General features: G+C 33.8%; 1 protein-coding gene across 2 annotated transcripts in view; it reads left to right on the top strand.

Moving 5' to 3' along the window:
- corn (cornetto) overlaps positions 1-17,850 on the top strand; it is a 66,252-nt gene that overhangs the window by 18,844 nt on the left and 29,558 nt on the right. For both annotated transcript variants that reach the window (XM_065347477.1, XM_065347476.1), the window contains exon 2: positions 13,841-14,982. In XM_065347477.1, the coding sequence (XP_065203549.1) occupies positions 13,858-14,982 (1,125 nt within the window). In that variant the 5' untranslated portion in view covers positions 13,841-13,857. The remainder of the gene's footprint in view (positions 1-13,840; positions 14,983-17,850) is intronic.

Here is a 17,850-nt window from a genome sequence, read left to right as displayed (position 1 = left end):
TTCAAACATTTCAGCATTTTTTTAAATCGCCAATCTTCAAAACTTTTCATTTATTTTTTTTTTCGAATATTTCAGCAGTCTTAAGAAATATCAACGATTTTTTTCGAGCATTTCAGCAATTTTTTTATCAATATTTTCCAACATTTTAGCAATTTTCAATTTTTTTGAACAGTTCTTGAATTTTCCGACGATTTTTGCAATTTTTTTTGAGCATATCAGCAGTTTTATCAGATTTTTTCAAACACCTTATCAATGTTTTAGAAACATTTCAGCAATTTTAACAATTTTTTTTTGTTTTTTAAAACATTTCAGTAATTTTTGAAATGTTTTATCCATGTTTTGAAACATTTCAGCAATGTTTAGAGAATTTTATCAGTTTTTCTGATCATTTCATCAATTTTCTTAAGATTTTATCCTTTTTTTAAAACATTTCAGCAATTTTCGGTTATTTTTATCAGTTTTTTCAATCGCCGATTTTATTCAAACATTTCACTATTTTATCAATTTAATCATCTCAGCAATTTTTTTCCAACATTTTAGCAATTTTTGAAACATTAGGTACATCAATTTTTTTGAACATTTCTTGAATTCCCGACGATTTTTGCAATTTTTTTTGAGCATATCAGCAGTTTTATCAGATTTTTTCAAACACCTTATCAATGTTTTAGAAACATTTCAGCAATAATTTTAACATTTTTTTTTGTTTTTTAAAACATTTCAGTAATGTTTGAAATGTTTTATTCATGTTTTGAAACATTTCAGCAATGTTTAGAGAATTTCATAAATTTTTTTAAACATTTCATCAATTTTCGAGTTTTTTTTCATCAGTTTTTTCAATCACCAATTTTATTCCAACATTTCACTATTTTATCAATTTAAACATCTCAGCAATTTTTTTTCCAACATTTTAGCAATTTTTGAAACATTACATCAATTTTTTTGAACATTTCTTGAATTCCCGACGATTTTTGCAATTTTTTTTTGAGCATATCAGCAGTTTTATCAGATTTTTTTCAAACACATGATCAATTTTTTATAAAAATTTCAGCATTTTTAACATTTCACTTGTTTTTTAAAACATTTCACCAATTTTTGAAATGTTTTATTCATGTTTTGAAACATTTCAGCAATGTTTAGAGAATTTTATCAATTTTTCTGATCATTTCATCAATTTTCTTAAGATTTTATTTTTTTAAAAAAACATTTCAGCAATTTTCGGTTATTTTTATCAGTATCAATTTAAACATCTCAGCAATTTTTCCGAGCATTTTAGCAATTTTTGAAGTATTTTATCCATATTTTCTGCACATTTCATCAAGTTTCTAATTATTTTAGCAATGTTTCCAAACATTTCAGGAATTTTGTAATTATTTCGTTATTTTTCCAAACACATTATCGATTTATTTTCAACATTTCATCAACTTTTTCAATCATTTCAGCAATTTTTAAAACATTTTTATCAGCTTTCCAATTATTTTAATAATTTTTGGAATATTTCATCAGTTTTTTCTTTCAAGCTTTTTACCAATTTTTAGACATTTTATTCATTTTTTGAAACATGTTATCAATTTTTTCAAACATTTCAGTAGTTTTTAAAAACTCACTTTATCTGTTTTTTAAAACTTTTTGCCTGTTTTTCCAAACATTTTATCAGTTTTCAACATTTTAGTAATTTTCAAATTTTTTGATCAGTTTTTCAAAACATTCAATCAATTTTTCCAAAATATTTCAGCGATGTCTTGAACATTTTCATAATTTTTTTAAAAGTATTTGGTCAATTTTCAGAACACTTTGGCAAATTTTTTGCATTTTGTTAGTTTTTTTTCGATAGTTTATCAATTTTTTGCGCAAACATTTCAACAGCTTTTGAAGCATTTTTATTCATTTTTCAAAACATTTCAGCAATTTTTTAAACATACTTATTGTTTGTTCTTCTTGATGGTTTGTCACAATATTCCCAACATTTCGGCAGTTTTGAAATTTTTTTTATCAATTTTTCAAAAGATTTCAGCCATTTTAAAAACATTATGCTGAGTTTTCTAGACATCGTAACATTTCAGCAATTTTAAAACATCCCAGCTTATTTTTCCAAACATTTTTCTCATTTTTTTTTACATATTTTTGATAAATTTTCAAAAACATTTTAGCAATTTTTGAAACACTTTGTTAATTTTTTTCGACGGTTTGCCAATTTTTCCAAACATTGTATTAATTTCTTAAACATTTCTTCAACAATGGAGGAGAGGGCATAACTTTGAAAATCTAGGAAGAAAAAAGAAGTCGACAAATTCAATTTTTCTAATTCAATCGCCGCTCTGAAATTTCAATCTAGGTGATTTGAAATGGAGAATTTCCAAAAAAGATAGTCCACTATTTTTTATTGGGATAAATTTTCAAAACTCGAGTTTCTGCTGTGTAGAGAAGCTAAACATTCAGAGGCGTAGCCAATTAGAGGGGGGAGGGTTTGGTTGTCTCGAACCCTTTTTTGCAACTTTCCAAAACATAAGACTCATTCATTTCGAAACTGTCGTCGTTGTAAAATTGTAGTGGTTTGCGTTTAAATTCTGGGCAATGTCGAAAAAAAAATCTTCAAATTATCAAAAGGGTATTCCCGGATAAGATAGGTGAAATGCCCCTGTCCTTGGATTTTTGAAATTTTGATGAAACATTGTTGGGTGTCTTTAAAAAAAATGTTGGAGCCAAAAAAATTTCTCCCACCCCCACCCCCTTGCCCCCTATGGCCAAAAAACACTTTTTTCGGGGAAAAAATCATACTTCAACGAGTTTTGAATGAAAATTTTTGAATTTACCCAAAATATATGGAGGAAACATGAGTCTATCAAGGTGAATTTTTTCAAAATTTTTCGGCCCCCCAGGGGGGAGATATTGACAAAAGAAAATTTGAAACCGCCGTATCTCGGAACCTAATTCTGGTGCCCAAAATTTTTTTTCTTTCAAAAATATATCTGCATGAGTACTATAATTGGTATTTTTTTCAAATTTTTTCTCCAGGTGGGTCATCTTCAAAAACTCAAAAAACACTCAAAAATGCGTTTTTTGAGTCACGGAACCACCAAAAAAAGCGATACTGCCAGTGATATAATTCTGAAATTTTGCATTCGGACCTCTAAAAACAATATAAAACCAACCAACTTCTTGAAACCTTAATTTTGGGGCCATAAGCACCCCCTCCCCCAATTTTGGGGCAAAAGAAGATCGACAATATGGGTATCGTTTTCATATGAATCGAACTTGCTGAACACGAATATGAAGTTAGATTTGCAGTAGGACCCTCCTAAGGGTCACATTGGGGGAGGGGGTTGCCCAAAAATTCGATTTTTCGAGAAATATGCTTCAGTATAGCGCTACTCGTGCTTACGCAATGGTCAGTTGCATGGCATAAATGTGTCACAAAAAAATCAATTTATGGGGAACCCCGCTCTCCAATGTAACTTTTAGGAGGGTCCAACTGTAAAAATACGTATAACTTCATATTCGTGTTCAGTGGGATTCTTTGCAAATATTTCGCATTAATGATGCCAAATATACCGAAAAATATCATTCCTAAAACTGAAGCAATATTTTGAAACGCACGTCGTGTTAATTTTTTATAGCCAAAAATTTCCTAAATTTTTTGCGATTTTTCACGATTTTCTTGAAATTTAAAATTTTGGCATCACTGCGTTCCAAAATATTTCTTCAGTTTCAGGAATGATGTCTTTCAATACTTTGTCGTCATTAACGCGAAAAATTTGCTAATAAAAATTTTCAAAAGATCAACTAACCCAAAAATAAACGATATGCAAATTTTCAATCGCTCAGTAGAACGCTAAAAGTGGTCTAGGATTTGGACGGCAATACCATAGATCAACGCAGAATCTCAAATGCTTTCATTTGGGACTGGGCTATTCTGGGTAGGGGCTGCAGCGGAAAACACAATTTTTTCGATAATGCCCCATCTTTGAGGGCCCATATCTTCCTGTTAGGATACCTTTCAACTCAAAATGACAATTCTGCTCAATTTTTGTAAAAATCCACCTTTTTTTAAAAATCATGTTTCATGAAAAATCGAATTTTTGGGCAACCCCCTCCCCCAATGTGACCCTTAGGAGGGTCCTACTGCAAATCTAACTTCATATTCGTGTTCAGCAAGTTCGATTCATATGAAAACGATACCCATATTGTCGATCTTCTTTTGCCCCAAAATTGGGGGAGGGGGTGCTTATGGCCCCAAAATTAAGGTTTCAAGAAGTTGGTTGGTTTTATATTGTTTTTAGAGGTCCGAATGCAAAATTTCAGAATTATATCACTGGCAGTATCGCTTTTTTTGGTGGTTCCGTGACTCAAAAAACGCATTTTTGAGTGTTTTTTGAGTTTTTGAAGATGACCCACCTGGAGAAAAAATTTGAAAAAAATACCAATTATAGTACTCATGCAGATATATTTTTGAAAGAAAAAAAATTTTGGGCACCAGAATTAGGTTCCGAGATACGGCGGTTTCAAATTTTCTTTTGTCAATATCTCCCCCCTGGGGGGCCGAAAAATTTTGAAAAAATTCACCTTGATAGACTCATGTTTCCTCCATATATTTTGGGTAAATTCAAAAATTTTCATTCAAAACTCGTTGAAGTATGATTTTTTCCCCGAAAAAAGTGTTTTTTGGCCATAGGGGGCAAGGGGGTGGGGGTGGGAGAAATTTTTTTGGCTCCAACATTTTTTTTAAAGACACCCAACAATGTTTCATCAAAATTTCAAAAATCCAAGGACAGGGGCATTTCACCTATCTATCCAAATCGTCGTGAAAATAACCAATAAATCTTATACATATAAAATGGGATTAATAGCGTTGACATTGCGAAAAAGTAATTAAAGTACTTACTTATAGTGAGTGAAAGCAAACCAACAAAATTGATGACAAACGTATACTTAAAATCATTCGAAATACCATTGAAGTTAAGTAGATATCATTGATGTGTAATTTTCCAAATTCCCTCAATATTTTAGTCACTTTTATGCCATTTCAACGACGTTTTTCGTATTTTAACAAATTCGATGGGTAATTTTTCATTTTTTTTTTTTTTTTTTGGTTACTTGATTCATTTTTGAGATGTTTTCAATTTCAACTATTGTATGAGTATTTCGAACTACTTTTGTGGTGTTTTTTGATGCTTTTCTCCTCGTTTGATTTTTAGGGTACAGGAAATTTTTTTTGAGAAATTTTCAACTTTTTTCATTTTACCTATTGTTTGGTTTTGGGTTAGTTTGCAGTATTTTCTGAACGTTTCTAGTCTCGAATCAAGTATTTAATCAAACCTCGACTCAATTTTTTAATAATAATCATCAGAAGCATAAATCGTTCTATTGTATCGATTTTTAGATCACCTCTTCAATTTAAAAACGAATCATTCGCGAACGACAAAATCATCTCGTACATATAAAAATCCTTCAAATTATAGATAATTTCGTGCATCGCAACGCATCGTGGCATTTTGGCGCCAAACGTCGAAAATGTCATCTCGACGAGTCTGGCAAAGTCCCCAATTTTTGTTCGAGGAAACTACATGTACAAAGTTCACTTCGATTTACAAGCTGCATAGGAAGGGAGTAGAGTAGAGTAGCACAGCAGAGTGCAGGATGGAAGAATACGCATGGGAGCGTCGCTCGCTTCGCTTTTTTCTCCGCTAGCCTTTTTTTTACGACATTTCAAAATACATACAACGTAATAAATTCGCAACACGCTCGTTAATATCATTTTTAATGCGTGTATATTCGGTATACTATTTTCGTATAGTATACAGTATGCATGATGGGATTGGGTGCGACAGGAAAGCAGTATACGATGCCGGTTGCCGGTTATTAAGCTTATGATTAAAGAAGAAGGAAATACAAACGTATATACGAGTACAATTTTGTACACGAAGAGTACTAAAAGAGACGCCCTTTATTATTTAGGGTGTTTCCCTGACAACGTATAGGTTTTTGGGCTGCCATCGTCGTCGGATCTCTTCACGACGACGGGCGACGTATGTTTTGATTATCGTATCTGGCCTTCCGCCGATACGCGTGAAAAATGCACCGGTAGGTCCCAGGTACCTTGAGAGTTTTCCAATTTCAAGGCCGTACCCGGATCCGTGCTACACAATGTTTTCAGTATACTAGATATTATACTTAGATATACGAATATGTACCTACTTCACTTCGCCATCGCCTCATCGTCATCCCATCCCATCCGTGGAAGTGTAAACGACCTATTTCTCCATCGCCGTCGTCGCGAGAATTTACTCATTCGTGTTGTCGGATCCCGTTTTATGAGAATTTTCAATGCTTTGTAGTTTGTATGTATCTTATAAGAGTATGTACAGACTACAGAGAGTCTTGCAGTCTTATTGAAAATTACTGCTGTTGCTTGCTGCCATAGTCATAGCCAGAGCCAGAGCCACGTAATCTCTTCGATAGCGTGACCGTTACGAATCGTTTTCTTTCTATCTCAATGAGGTGGAATTTTCACCTAGTATTTGTTATCCTATCATACTTCGAAATTGATTAGTACAATTTTCAAAGGTGAGGTTGTGAGGGATTTTGAAAGTTTTCTCAGATTTTTGAATGATTTATATTGATTAGATTTGTCGAAATGTCGAGTGAAATTTTTGAGATGTGTAGCCCATAGAATATGTATGTATGTAAATGGATTGAGGTTTGATGAAATCGAACTCGTTACAGAATGAAAAAAAATGTTTGTCACGGTCTTACAACATCGTCATTTTTCTATTGTTTACACGTGTTCGAGATATCTGTTGTGTTGTGTTAAGTGACTTACCTTACCTGATGTGTTTTTTTTAGTCGTAGATCCAAATCTTCCTTATCTGGTAGTGCTGCAAACTAAACACTATTGATGATACGTGCCATTGTACATAGTTGTACATGTGCATGGTTATTTGAATGTTCAAGATGATGGGGTGTTCGAGAGGGTGAAAATGATTCAATATGCTGTGCTATTTCTTGTAAATCATGTTTTAAATTTTGTGAGACCTGTTCTATTAAATTTTCAAGTTCCAAGTATTTTTACTGCAAAATCAAAAAAAGGGTAATTCTATGAGTTGAAAATCATTAAAAATTTATGAAATTTTGAAATATTTTAGGAAAAATGTAGAATTACCTTTTGGAATATTTTGATAACAGTTTTCAGACGTCTAAATTCTAAAAAACAGAAAATCTAATGATTTTGCCAATTTGAAAAAATCACGAGGATTTCTATAAACCGTCTTTCAAAAGTAAAAAATTCATAAAAGTTGATATGAAAAGTAGAAAATTCTGTTGTATGTGGTTGAAACCGGTTTTTTTGTGCTTGTTGTTGTAAAAAATGTTGTTTTTAACCTCCTTGTTGAGGCTCAGATGCTCAGAATTTCATAACTTTGCCGTTTTTTCAAAAATCTAGCGTAAAAATGAACTTTGCAATACTCTGTGCAGATGAAAAGAGGTAACTCGTCGTTTTAAACACGATTTTTCGAGTTCCATGAGCGAGGGAATTTTTTTGAAGAAATTCGACGAAACCACTCCCTTATTTGATCTCAGTGGCATTGATATGGAAAATTGAACTGCCTTTTCAGCTCTGCCTTTTGCCGAAGTTGAAATGACAAAAAATCCTATTTTTAGTCAAAGTTGATCAAAGTTTCATCTTTTGCTAGAAATTGTTGCTTTTTCTCATAAACTTTCCAAAAAGACTCCATTTTGTCTCTTGAAGCCGGTACTCGAGTATCTCCAGGGTGTCCAACGGTTATGAAAATCATGAAAATCACGAAAAAGCCATGAATTTTGGTAGGTGGTCATGAAAAAGTCATGAATTTTGCTCGAAACACACTTGAAAATTTTTTAAAAAGCCCACGAAATGGAAAAAAATGACGATAAATGAAAAATTTGTTCCAAAAATCGAAAAATGAAAAAACTGAAATTTTTACTTGGCTTCAAATTAATAGAAAAATCCTGGCAGTTTCAAGTTATTTATTTTTTGGGGGGTGAAGGGGTGAGGAGGTGTTTTTACGCGGTAAAAACATGAAAAATAGGTTGTGAAAAAAATCATGATTTTTTTGTTAGGGAATCTTGTTAGACACCATAATCTTACGTTTTCACTGTCTAGAAAAAATTGAAAAAGTCTTGCTTTTTGGATGAAAACTGCAAAAAAGTATACTTTTTTTTGCCAATTATTTTTAAAAAAAGACATGTTTTTTGCCCCAAAATCATTCTCGCTTTTTCAAAATAATGCTCAAAGATCGTCGTTTTTCGGAAATAATTCCATAAAGTTCCAAAATTGTCCAATAGTCTCGCTTTTTTAACGTAAATTTATTGTGATTTGTAATTGCCAAAAAATCCTGCTGTTTGAAAACTGACAAAAATATTCGTTTTTCAGCATGATTGCTAAAAAAAAAATTCATTTTTTCATTTAAAAATTCCTAAAATTTTCCAAAAATTATTGCCCAAAAGTTTAGCTTTTTTGCCAGAAATTCCCAAAAGTCCTTCCTTTTTGAAAAAAAAAATGTCAAAAATTCTCGGTTTTTTAAAAATCAAGTTTTTGCTTTTAACAAAATAGCTGGAAAGTGTCTCTGTTTTGAAAAAAAAGTTCAAGTGTCACATTTTTCCAAAAAGTATGAAATTTTGGACAATTTTTGGGAAAATATGAAATTTTTTGGAATTCTTGGTTGAGAAAAAACAACGAAATTTTTAGCCATTTTACTGAAAAGCAAAATTTTCATTGGTGGCAACTATCCTGTTGCCTGTGTAGCTTCGGCTACACACGAGCCGATTTCGTGTGTAGCATGCTACACATGGCACAAAAATCAAAAGTGCAACTAGTCAATGAAATAATTTTGGACATTCTAAAAAAATTTTCTCAACTAAAAAGTCGAAGTTTTTATGCTACACACGGGGAAAATTCAAGTTGCCACCTGTTGTAAAAACTGCGTAAACTATTCGCGCTACGGAAATATTTACTGGCTACTGCACAGGAAGTTAAATTTTTTATTTTAATTCAAGAATTCACTGGCTATTTGAATTCTCTTTGTTTATTAAATCGTTGTATTTTTGTACGTTGTAGCGACGCGTTATTATTAATTCGAACGTTGTAAGAGATAGTTATTGCTGAGCTTTTAAGCTCATTTTTGTTTACGTAAAGTTTTATTGAACCGAAAGGTCAATGAACTTGCTTATAAATATATCTGAATATCTCTTCGATATTTTTTTTTTGTTATTAATTGTTTGTTAATATTTCGACGAAAGTTCTAGTCAGGTTTGTCTCTTCGTGAGATTTTCCAGTCATGGTAGCAATGAGCTTGGTTCTGTGAAAGCTCTGTTTGGTTTTCCGACGACGACTGCGTAAAGTATTAATGAGTTCCGTACTCACGTACTTGAGATCTGGTAAATCTATCTCAAGTGATAAAAAAGACGACTCCGTGTCTTCATCCGACGACGAAAGTGAAAAAGTTAGAAAAAGCAGCGGTTCTTTTCTCGGTTTTGACTACGTGTCTGAAAACAACGGCAAACAAAGTACGACGAAAAAATCGACGACAAAAAATTCGAAAGGTAAAAACCTATCTGTCTCCGGTACTGGTGATTCTTCGGTTAATTCGAATTCGAGCGGCTCCGGTGATAATCCTCCTGTTGGCCCTACTCCTGTTGGTCCATCGAGCACTCCTTCCGACGATCCTGTTCTTCCTTCCGGTTCTAGTAATTCGCCGCCGCCTCCTCCTCCTCCTCCGCCGTCCGACTCCGGTTCTGACGACGACGATAGCAATAGCGACGATAGCGATAGTGACATTCGGTCATCTGTAAATTCTGATAGCGAATCAGAAAGCGACAGCGATATGGCAAGTGGCGATAGTGTAGATCGTTCGTTTATGTTTAAGGGGGTCGATTTTGTTAATTTTAATCGGAGAATCGGTATTATCCTTGATTCGAAAAATTTAGGTAAAACGCTAGAAGAAAATAATACGTGTAGTGATCGAAAAAAGGCGAAAGCCTTAGGTATTATAGTTTCACATATCGATAATACTATCTTACGTTTGGTTAAGGAGTCGAAGTGTCCGAGGAAGTTTCTTTCAGAATTGAGTGAGCGTTATGCTAGTGAAAATGGCGTGTTGATCGTTGAAGCGCGAACTGCACTAGGACGACTTGACATCGGTCGTTTTGCTACGTGCAGGGCTTATTGTGAAGAAGTTTCATCTTTGGTAAATCAGCTTGAGTCGGCAGGGGTCACTGTGACAAATGCAGAGGTGTATGCGTATATGTTACAGGGTTTAGAGGGTAAACCTCAATTCGACCATATACGTACCACCGCTTCTGGTTTGTTACATGTGTCACCGGCTAATCCGAACGTTTTAGCGAGTTTGTTGAAGAGTGAAGATGAAAAACGGAAAAAAGAGAATAATTCGAAGACGCTTCATGTTAATTTAGGAACTGCTCTAGTAACCGAAGAGAAGAAAGAGGTTCTGAGGTGTCATAGGTGTAAGAAAGAAAAACACTTGGCATCTTCGTGTCGTGTAAAGATTGTTTGTTATCGATGCCGAAAAGTAGGCCACATTGGAAAAAAATGTCCTACCCAAGGTGATCACGTACAAGAAGGAAGTAATGAACAAAATTCAGCTAGTGGCTCAACAACAGAAAGTAGCGGTTCGTCTAAAACTAGTACGTCAATTTCGCTTTTGGCTTCTCAGCTGGAAAATAATATTCGACCATTGAATCCGCGACCATCTCTCGCTCTTAGCGCGTTCGATCCTGTAATTAAAATTGAGGAATCAATTTTGTTTGAGAATATTTTTCCTGTAGCGGTACAAGATAATGAATCTTTGATAAATAATTTTTTAGAAAATCGTGACGTACCTAAAGCTAATAACGTAATAAGTGACTCGTTAGCTTTAGCAAATTTTTCCGGTGTTAAAGTTGATTCGGATTCGATTGCGTCTAATAACGATGTCGTTGTTGATATTGCATTGATTGGTTTTGAAGGCTCGATGTCCGGTTCGATTTCTCCATCTCTTTATTCATCTGGTGAAAATTTTGTGTCTAGTTCGGTTTCTCCCTCAGATTTTCCGTCTCGTATAAATTCTGTATCTGGTTTGAAAAAAGGTATCGGTTCTAGGATCGTTGTTGATAAAGATGATTTGAAATTTGATAATTACTTACCGTAATCGGAGATGTACGTTTTGGTGTGGTGTAAGGTATTCTATTTATTTAATTATTACGTTTTACGTTTAAGAAAAGTTTCGGTCTATTTGTTTATATTTTCGTGATTATTTTTCAGTTTAAGCAAAATTATTTTACAAAAAACTTGTTTACGTTTATTTGTTGATGTTGATATTCGTTATCAGTATAATTTATTTTTAGTTCGCTTGTTCTGGTATCCGTGCTTGTAAAATATTTTTGTGGGGGGGTGTTGTAAAAACTGCGTAAACTATTCGCGCTACGGAAATATTTACTGGCTACTGCACAGGAAGTTAAATTTTTTATTTTAATTCAAGAATTCACTGGCTATTTGAATTCTCTTTGTTTATTAAATCGTTGTATTTTTGTACGTTGTAGCGACGCGTTATTATTAATTCGAACGTTGTAAGAGATAGTTATTGCTGAGCTTTTAAGTTCATTTTTGTTTACGTAAAGTTTTATTGAACCGAAAGGTCAATGAACTTGTTTATAAATATATCTGAATATCTCTTCGATATTTTTTTTTTGTTATTAATTGTTTGTTAATATTTCGACGAAAGTTCTAGTCAGGTTTGTCTCTTCGTGAGATTTTCCAGTCACCACCCCTGAAAATTTTCTTTCATTTTTGAAAAAGTGAAAATTTTTGACAATGAACAAAATTTACAATTTTTAGCAAAAAGTCTGACCTGTCAATTTCTGGCAAAAAAGCAAGATGGTCTGGATTATTGCTGAAATTTTTAGTCTTGCTTTTTTTTGCCTATTTTCGCTTTTTCAAAAATGGCAAAAAAATTTGCTTTCTTGCAAAGTGATTGAAACTTTTTTTTTGCTAAAAATTGTCAAGCCCTCCCTCTTGCTAAAATTACCGAAGTCTCACTTTTTTTAACCAAAAAATTGCAAAATTGCTCAACTTTTTAAACTCGAAAATCAGAACATTTCAATTTGAAATGTGCTGTTTTTTTGTCTCTTTTCTCTACATCGAACTGTTCTACTCTCATTTTGTCACTTTTTTAGTTACCTTTTCAAGTTTTTTTTTTGGAAGAGAAAATTGAGTATCTACGATCCAGAATTGAGCCAGAAATTAAAAAAATAATTATGTGTATTTCTCTTCTTCTGAGAATTTTGATTGGGAAATTTTCTATGAATCCAATGCCCCAAATGAATGATTTGATCACTACCATGTTGTGCTAGAATTCCATAAATCTGTGTTTTCATTGTCTCGAGCATTTTGATTCCTGCTTTGAAAAAAAAAAATTGTCTTGATGTTACTTGATGAGCACACTTCTTGAAAAGATGGTAGAATTGAGCCAAAATTTTGAAAATCTACGTATTAATTTCTGATTCATGTTTCGATGGGAAAATTGGCTCAAAATTCAATATCTCGAATCAATTGAAACTCAACTTCGGTGTTTTTGGGAATAACTTTCAGAAAAGTTGCCAAAATTGAGTCATAATTTCTGGCCAGAAAAAAAATTGTGGATTGATTTGTAACACAGGAAGTTTTACAGTTCTGCTTATCCTGTTTTTCTTGCTTTTGTGAATGCTTTTTTGCCAAATCATCCAAAAGTTCTGATTTTCGCCTCAATTGTTTGTAAAGTCTTTGATTTTTAAATAGGTAGGTAGAGGTACCAAAAAAAGTGATGTTTTTTTTCAAAATTGTTAAAAAGGTCTCATAAGTTTTGTTTTTTCCAAAATTGCCAAATAGAAGAATAACTTTTTTTGTAATAACAAACATTTATAAAAACTCTGTTTTTTGCCTAAATTTTCCAAAAAGAAAAAAAAAATGCCAAAATTTCCAAATAGTGACATTTTGTATTTTTTCCAAAATTGGTGAAATTGTCTGATGAAAGTCTCGTTAATTGTCAGAAAGATTCTGTTTTTTTTTTTCTAAATAATTGCTTTCAAATACTTTGTATTTTTTTACAAAGGTGGTGAAATTGTCTGATGAAAATCTCGTTCATTGTCAAAAAGATCCTTTTTTTTTTTCTAAAGTGCCCAAAAGTCCTGATTTTTAGCTTTAGTGTCACGAAAATCTTGTTTCCTGTACCCATGCGTCAAAAGTGCAATAGCGAAAAAGGTCCCGTCTCTTGCCAGAATTGACAGTCATATTTTTTCCAAAATTGCCTTATACGAAGTCCCATTTTTGATCACAATTCCCAGAAACGTCCCCTTTTCTCAAAATTATCAAAAAATTCTTGTTTTTTCTAGTTTGTGTCAAAAAATCCTGCTGCAAAAAAGGTCCCATTTTTGCCAACCCGATTTTTGTAAAATTGTTTAATAAAAGTCTCATTTGTTATCAAAATCGTCAAAGAGTTCATAATTTGCCAAAATTTTCGAAAATATTATTTTTTCTACCACATCAACCATTAATCGTTTTGTTTTCTTTTTTCAGAATTTTGATTTTTTCCTTTTTTTTTAAAAATTCCCATTTCTTTTCAAATAGAAACATCTTGAGCCCAAAAATTTCTAGCTTGAATAATATTTAAAGCCTCCTCTTTCTCAAAGTTCTTGTATAGTTTTTATTATGTCATGTCTTAGATAATAATCTTATTGTTGACCAAATTCAAAACACCTTTAATGTAATTACGAAAATGAAAATATTGTTTCCCATCAAACAGCCATTCTAATGATTTATTTCTTTTTCTGTCCGCAGAATCCCAAACCAACCCGATGACTGGAACGGAGCCGGTCACCGCGGACGAGGTAACGCTACCGCCACCACCGGCGAAAAATCCCACCACCAAATTGGAAGACTGCAGCCGCGGCGACAGCCCTTGTAAAGAAAGCGCCACCCAAGATGGCAGCGACTCCGGTGTCGAAATGAACACAAAATGCCGTTACCATCGCCGAAGCACCTGCGAAGCTGACCAAGAAACCGACGGCGGTTACTCGACAGTCAGCTCGTGCACACAATCACCTTATCTAACCACAGAGACACCTCCACCACCAGAGCTCACTCGACAACTGACTCCCGGAGACGGCGAATCGAACGGCGAAAGTTCGCTAATATCTTACGACGGTGCCAGCGAAAACGGCAGCGAAAGCTCATCGGTCGACGACGCGGCCAAAAAATGCCATCACCAAAGACCAAACTGTATAAATTTGCAAAAAGTGTACTCAGCCAAAGGCTGCCGGCAAACGCCGCCGACCGGTCGCCAAAGGTTGACCTCGTTTACCGACTCGCCCGCCGCAGTAATGACGTCGAGCTTTCGCGCCTCATGCGGTAGGCAGTCGGCGACACCGGGCACGAAATGCGTGCCGAATTGCGATAGTCCCAGTCCGACAGATAGACGTACGCTGCGCTCGTGTTCCGGTACCAGGACATCGACGTCCAGAATGAGTTCCGGTGCCGGAAGCTGCGACGAAGCTTCCAAATGGTCGTCGCCTTCGTCGTCGTCGTCGTTGTCGTCGTCCGCGAAAAAGCCCTCGTTACCGTATACTAGTTTGAGCGATCCGAGAAGTACCAATATATTCGAAACGTACGCTACGTTGCCGCGCAGAAAGCAGAAAGAAAATGTCGAAAGGAGTCCGAGAGAACCGAGCCTCAACAGGGCTGCTAGTCTGAGGAAGAAGTTTTTAGAAAATTCGCTAATGACTACTTCGCTGAATTCATCGATGTCGCCAACGTCGTCGTGTTCTCCCGGTACGAAGACGATGCCGCCGTATGTGAAGTACAGAGGGAAGACGAAGATTTATCAAGAAGTTTCTACTCAGACTATGTTAACCAATGGGGATGTCGATAAAGCCCTCGGAGACAGACCGTTTAAGATTTTTAACGAAAGAGTTCCACCGCAGGTATGTCAAGTTTATCGTTGTGCTTGATTTTTCTGCTTATGTGTTTTGAATAATTTAGAAATAAAATCCTTCGACAATGAAAATATCGCAAGTCCAACTAATAATCCGGCATATGACAATAGGAGTAATTGCACCCCCCCCCCCCGCCGATCCTTCGGAACAACATTTTTCTTATTGGGGACATCCTAAGGAACATTTTAAAGCAAACTTGCCAAAAAAAAAGTTGGCCTTACTTACAAAATGGCGGCCATTTTGATTGACAGGTCAGCCGAAATCGCAGATTTTGCGTTTCAACATAGGACTTGCACGAACTTTTTTAAACTTTACAAAGGTAGATCGAAAGATCATGCAAAAATTTATCACCTGCCAAAATTTCAAGTGCTAAAGTGCGTTTTTCGATTTTTGGTGAATTTTTGAAAATCGAATTTAGGCCAAAAATGAGGGGAAAAAATCAAAATTTCACCAAATTGACCAAGAAAGCTGAAATTTGGGATATACCCTATTTTCGACATGCCAACTCGATTGGAAACGGTTTCAACCCGTTTTGAGCAGTTCTGGAGCCTCCAGCAGATTTTTGAAACTCGAAATTCCCACAAAATTCCATCAAATTGGAGTTGTAAAGCTAAAATTTATTCTAAAAACCAATTTCAATACGCTTCGAAGTACTGCAGGTGAATTTCAAGTCGTTTTGGATCCTCCAGCGACTTTTTGAAAATTCCTAAAGCCTCCAGCAGATTTTTGAAACTTTAAATTTTCAAAAATTTCATAAAATGAAGATGGAAATCTGAAATTTACTCTACACTCCAATTTAGCACCCTCTGAAGACGACTTCAAGTGTGTTCAAGTCATTTTAGGGCCTCCAGGGACTTTTTTGAAAATTACTGGAGCCTCCAGTAGATTTTTGAATTTTTGAAGGTTCTTTACCCATACTAAATATTCTGAAAAAAATATACAAGATTTTATTAACCATTTCGTCGTAAAATAGAATTTTTTGAAGAACTTGTCAAAAAAAGGTCTTTGCCTACAGTATTTTGTTAAAAGCGTAGAACTTGCTAACAATTTTGGCAAAAAGCACGAGTTTTGAAAATTTTGGCTGTAGTGTAAGCAGAAGTTTTTTTTTTACAATACCTAATATTTTATTTTCTTGCAAAAAACAGGGTTTTCTGATAACTAAGTTCAAAAAAAAAAAAAATTTGACGGTGATTTGGCAAAAAACAGGACATTTTAGGATGATTTTGTCAAAAGCAAGAATTTCTGCTAATTTTGGCAGCAGGATTTTTTGAAAATTATGACAAAAAGCAGGTGTTTTGTTGGAATTTTTTTCAAAAGTCAAGAGTTTTTTATAATTTTGACAAAAAAAAAAACTCTTTGCAATTTTGACATAAATGAGATTTTTTTGACAATTTATGCCAAAATAGAATTTTGCAGACGATTTTGGCATAACACATAACAAGAACTTTCTAGGATAGGTAGTTTTTTGACAAAAGCAGGAATTTTCAAAATTTTGGCTACTAACGAAGTTTTTTGGTCACTTCTGCAAAAAATATTAGGACTTTTTCAATAACGTTAAAAAAAGATATTTTTCGACAATTTTGGCCAAAAACAGGTCATTTTTGGCAATTTTGACAAAAGTTGGGATTTTTTAATAATTTTTTCAAAAAAAAAACTTCTTTTACAATTTTGGCAAAAATTATACTTTTTTGACAAATTGTTCTGACGTTAAGATTTTTTGAACATTTTGGCAGAAAACAGGTGCTTTTTTGGACATTTTTACCAAAAGTTGAGATTTTTTAATAATTTTGGCAAAAATGGGAATTTTTGTTCATTTTTACAAAACATAATATTAGGATGCTTTGGTAACGTTAAAAAAGAGTATTTTTCGACAATTTTGCCAATAAAAGGATTTTTTTCATTTTGACAGTTTTGACCAGCGTTGGAATATTTTAAATTATTTTATTGAAAAAGAGAACTAGGTATACAATTTTGGCAAAAATGGACTTTTTTGGCAATTATTCTGGTAATACGATTTTTTGAACATTTTGGCAAAATACATGTGCTTTTTTGGCAGTTTTTACAAGAAGTTGAGATTTTTTGATAATTTTGACAAAAAACAGGACCTTTCTGGCAATTCTGACAATTAGGAATTTTTTTAATCATTTTTTCAAAAAAGAAACTTTTGTACAATTTTGGCTAAAATGAGACTTTTTTCACAATTGAAGAGCTCTATTCCAAAGTGGGTTAAGTCATTTTTTTCACCAAAAAATGCGTTTAAAATTTTTGTTGCTAAAATTTGTTCTGTTTCGAAAGGTCGGTGCACATTTCCTTTCTTTGGACATAGAACAATTGCTTGTTGAAAAAATCACTTTGAAAAATCAATGACTTGACTCACTTTTGAAGTAAAAATCTCTGTAAAACGTGCATTTTTTTAAAATGACTTGACCCACTTTGGAATAGAGCTCTTCAATTATTCTGACAATAAGTTTTTTTGAACATTTTGAGGAATTAGGACTTACCCCAAATTTGAACTTACCCAGGTGCACCTTATACTTTTCATGTGACAATTGTTTATGGTTCGCCATGAGTACCCTGTCGCCTTTGTGGAAAAAGGTAGGGCTGGGGTGACATTTTTTATTAAAGGCATATTCATCATTGATCTTCTTCAGTCTGAGTTTCTCATGGATGTAAATTTCAATCGAAGGGTCGATGGTGAAAACAGCCATAGTCAGATGAAGTAAATTTTACAGGAGAAGGAAATAATATTCTCACGAATTACTGTGGATTTTCTGCATGTAGTAAGTTACATTATTTGTAGATTTAATGCTGAGGAATCTGAAAATGAACTCGAAAAATGCATTAAAAGTAGTTAAA

This window comes from Planococcus citri, chromosome 2 (assembly GCF_950023065.1).
Source record: "Planococcus citri chromosome 2, ihPlaCitr1.1, whole genome shotgun sequence".
Lineage (NCBI taxonomy): Eukaryota > Metazoa > Arthropoda > Insecta > Hemiptera > Pseudococcidae > Planococcus > Planococcus citri.
This window is presented reverse-complemented; position numbering and strand designations above follow the sequence as displayed.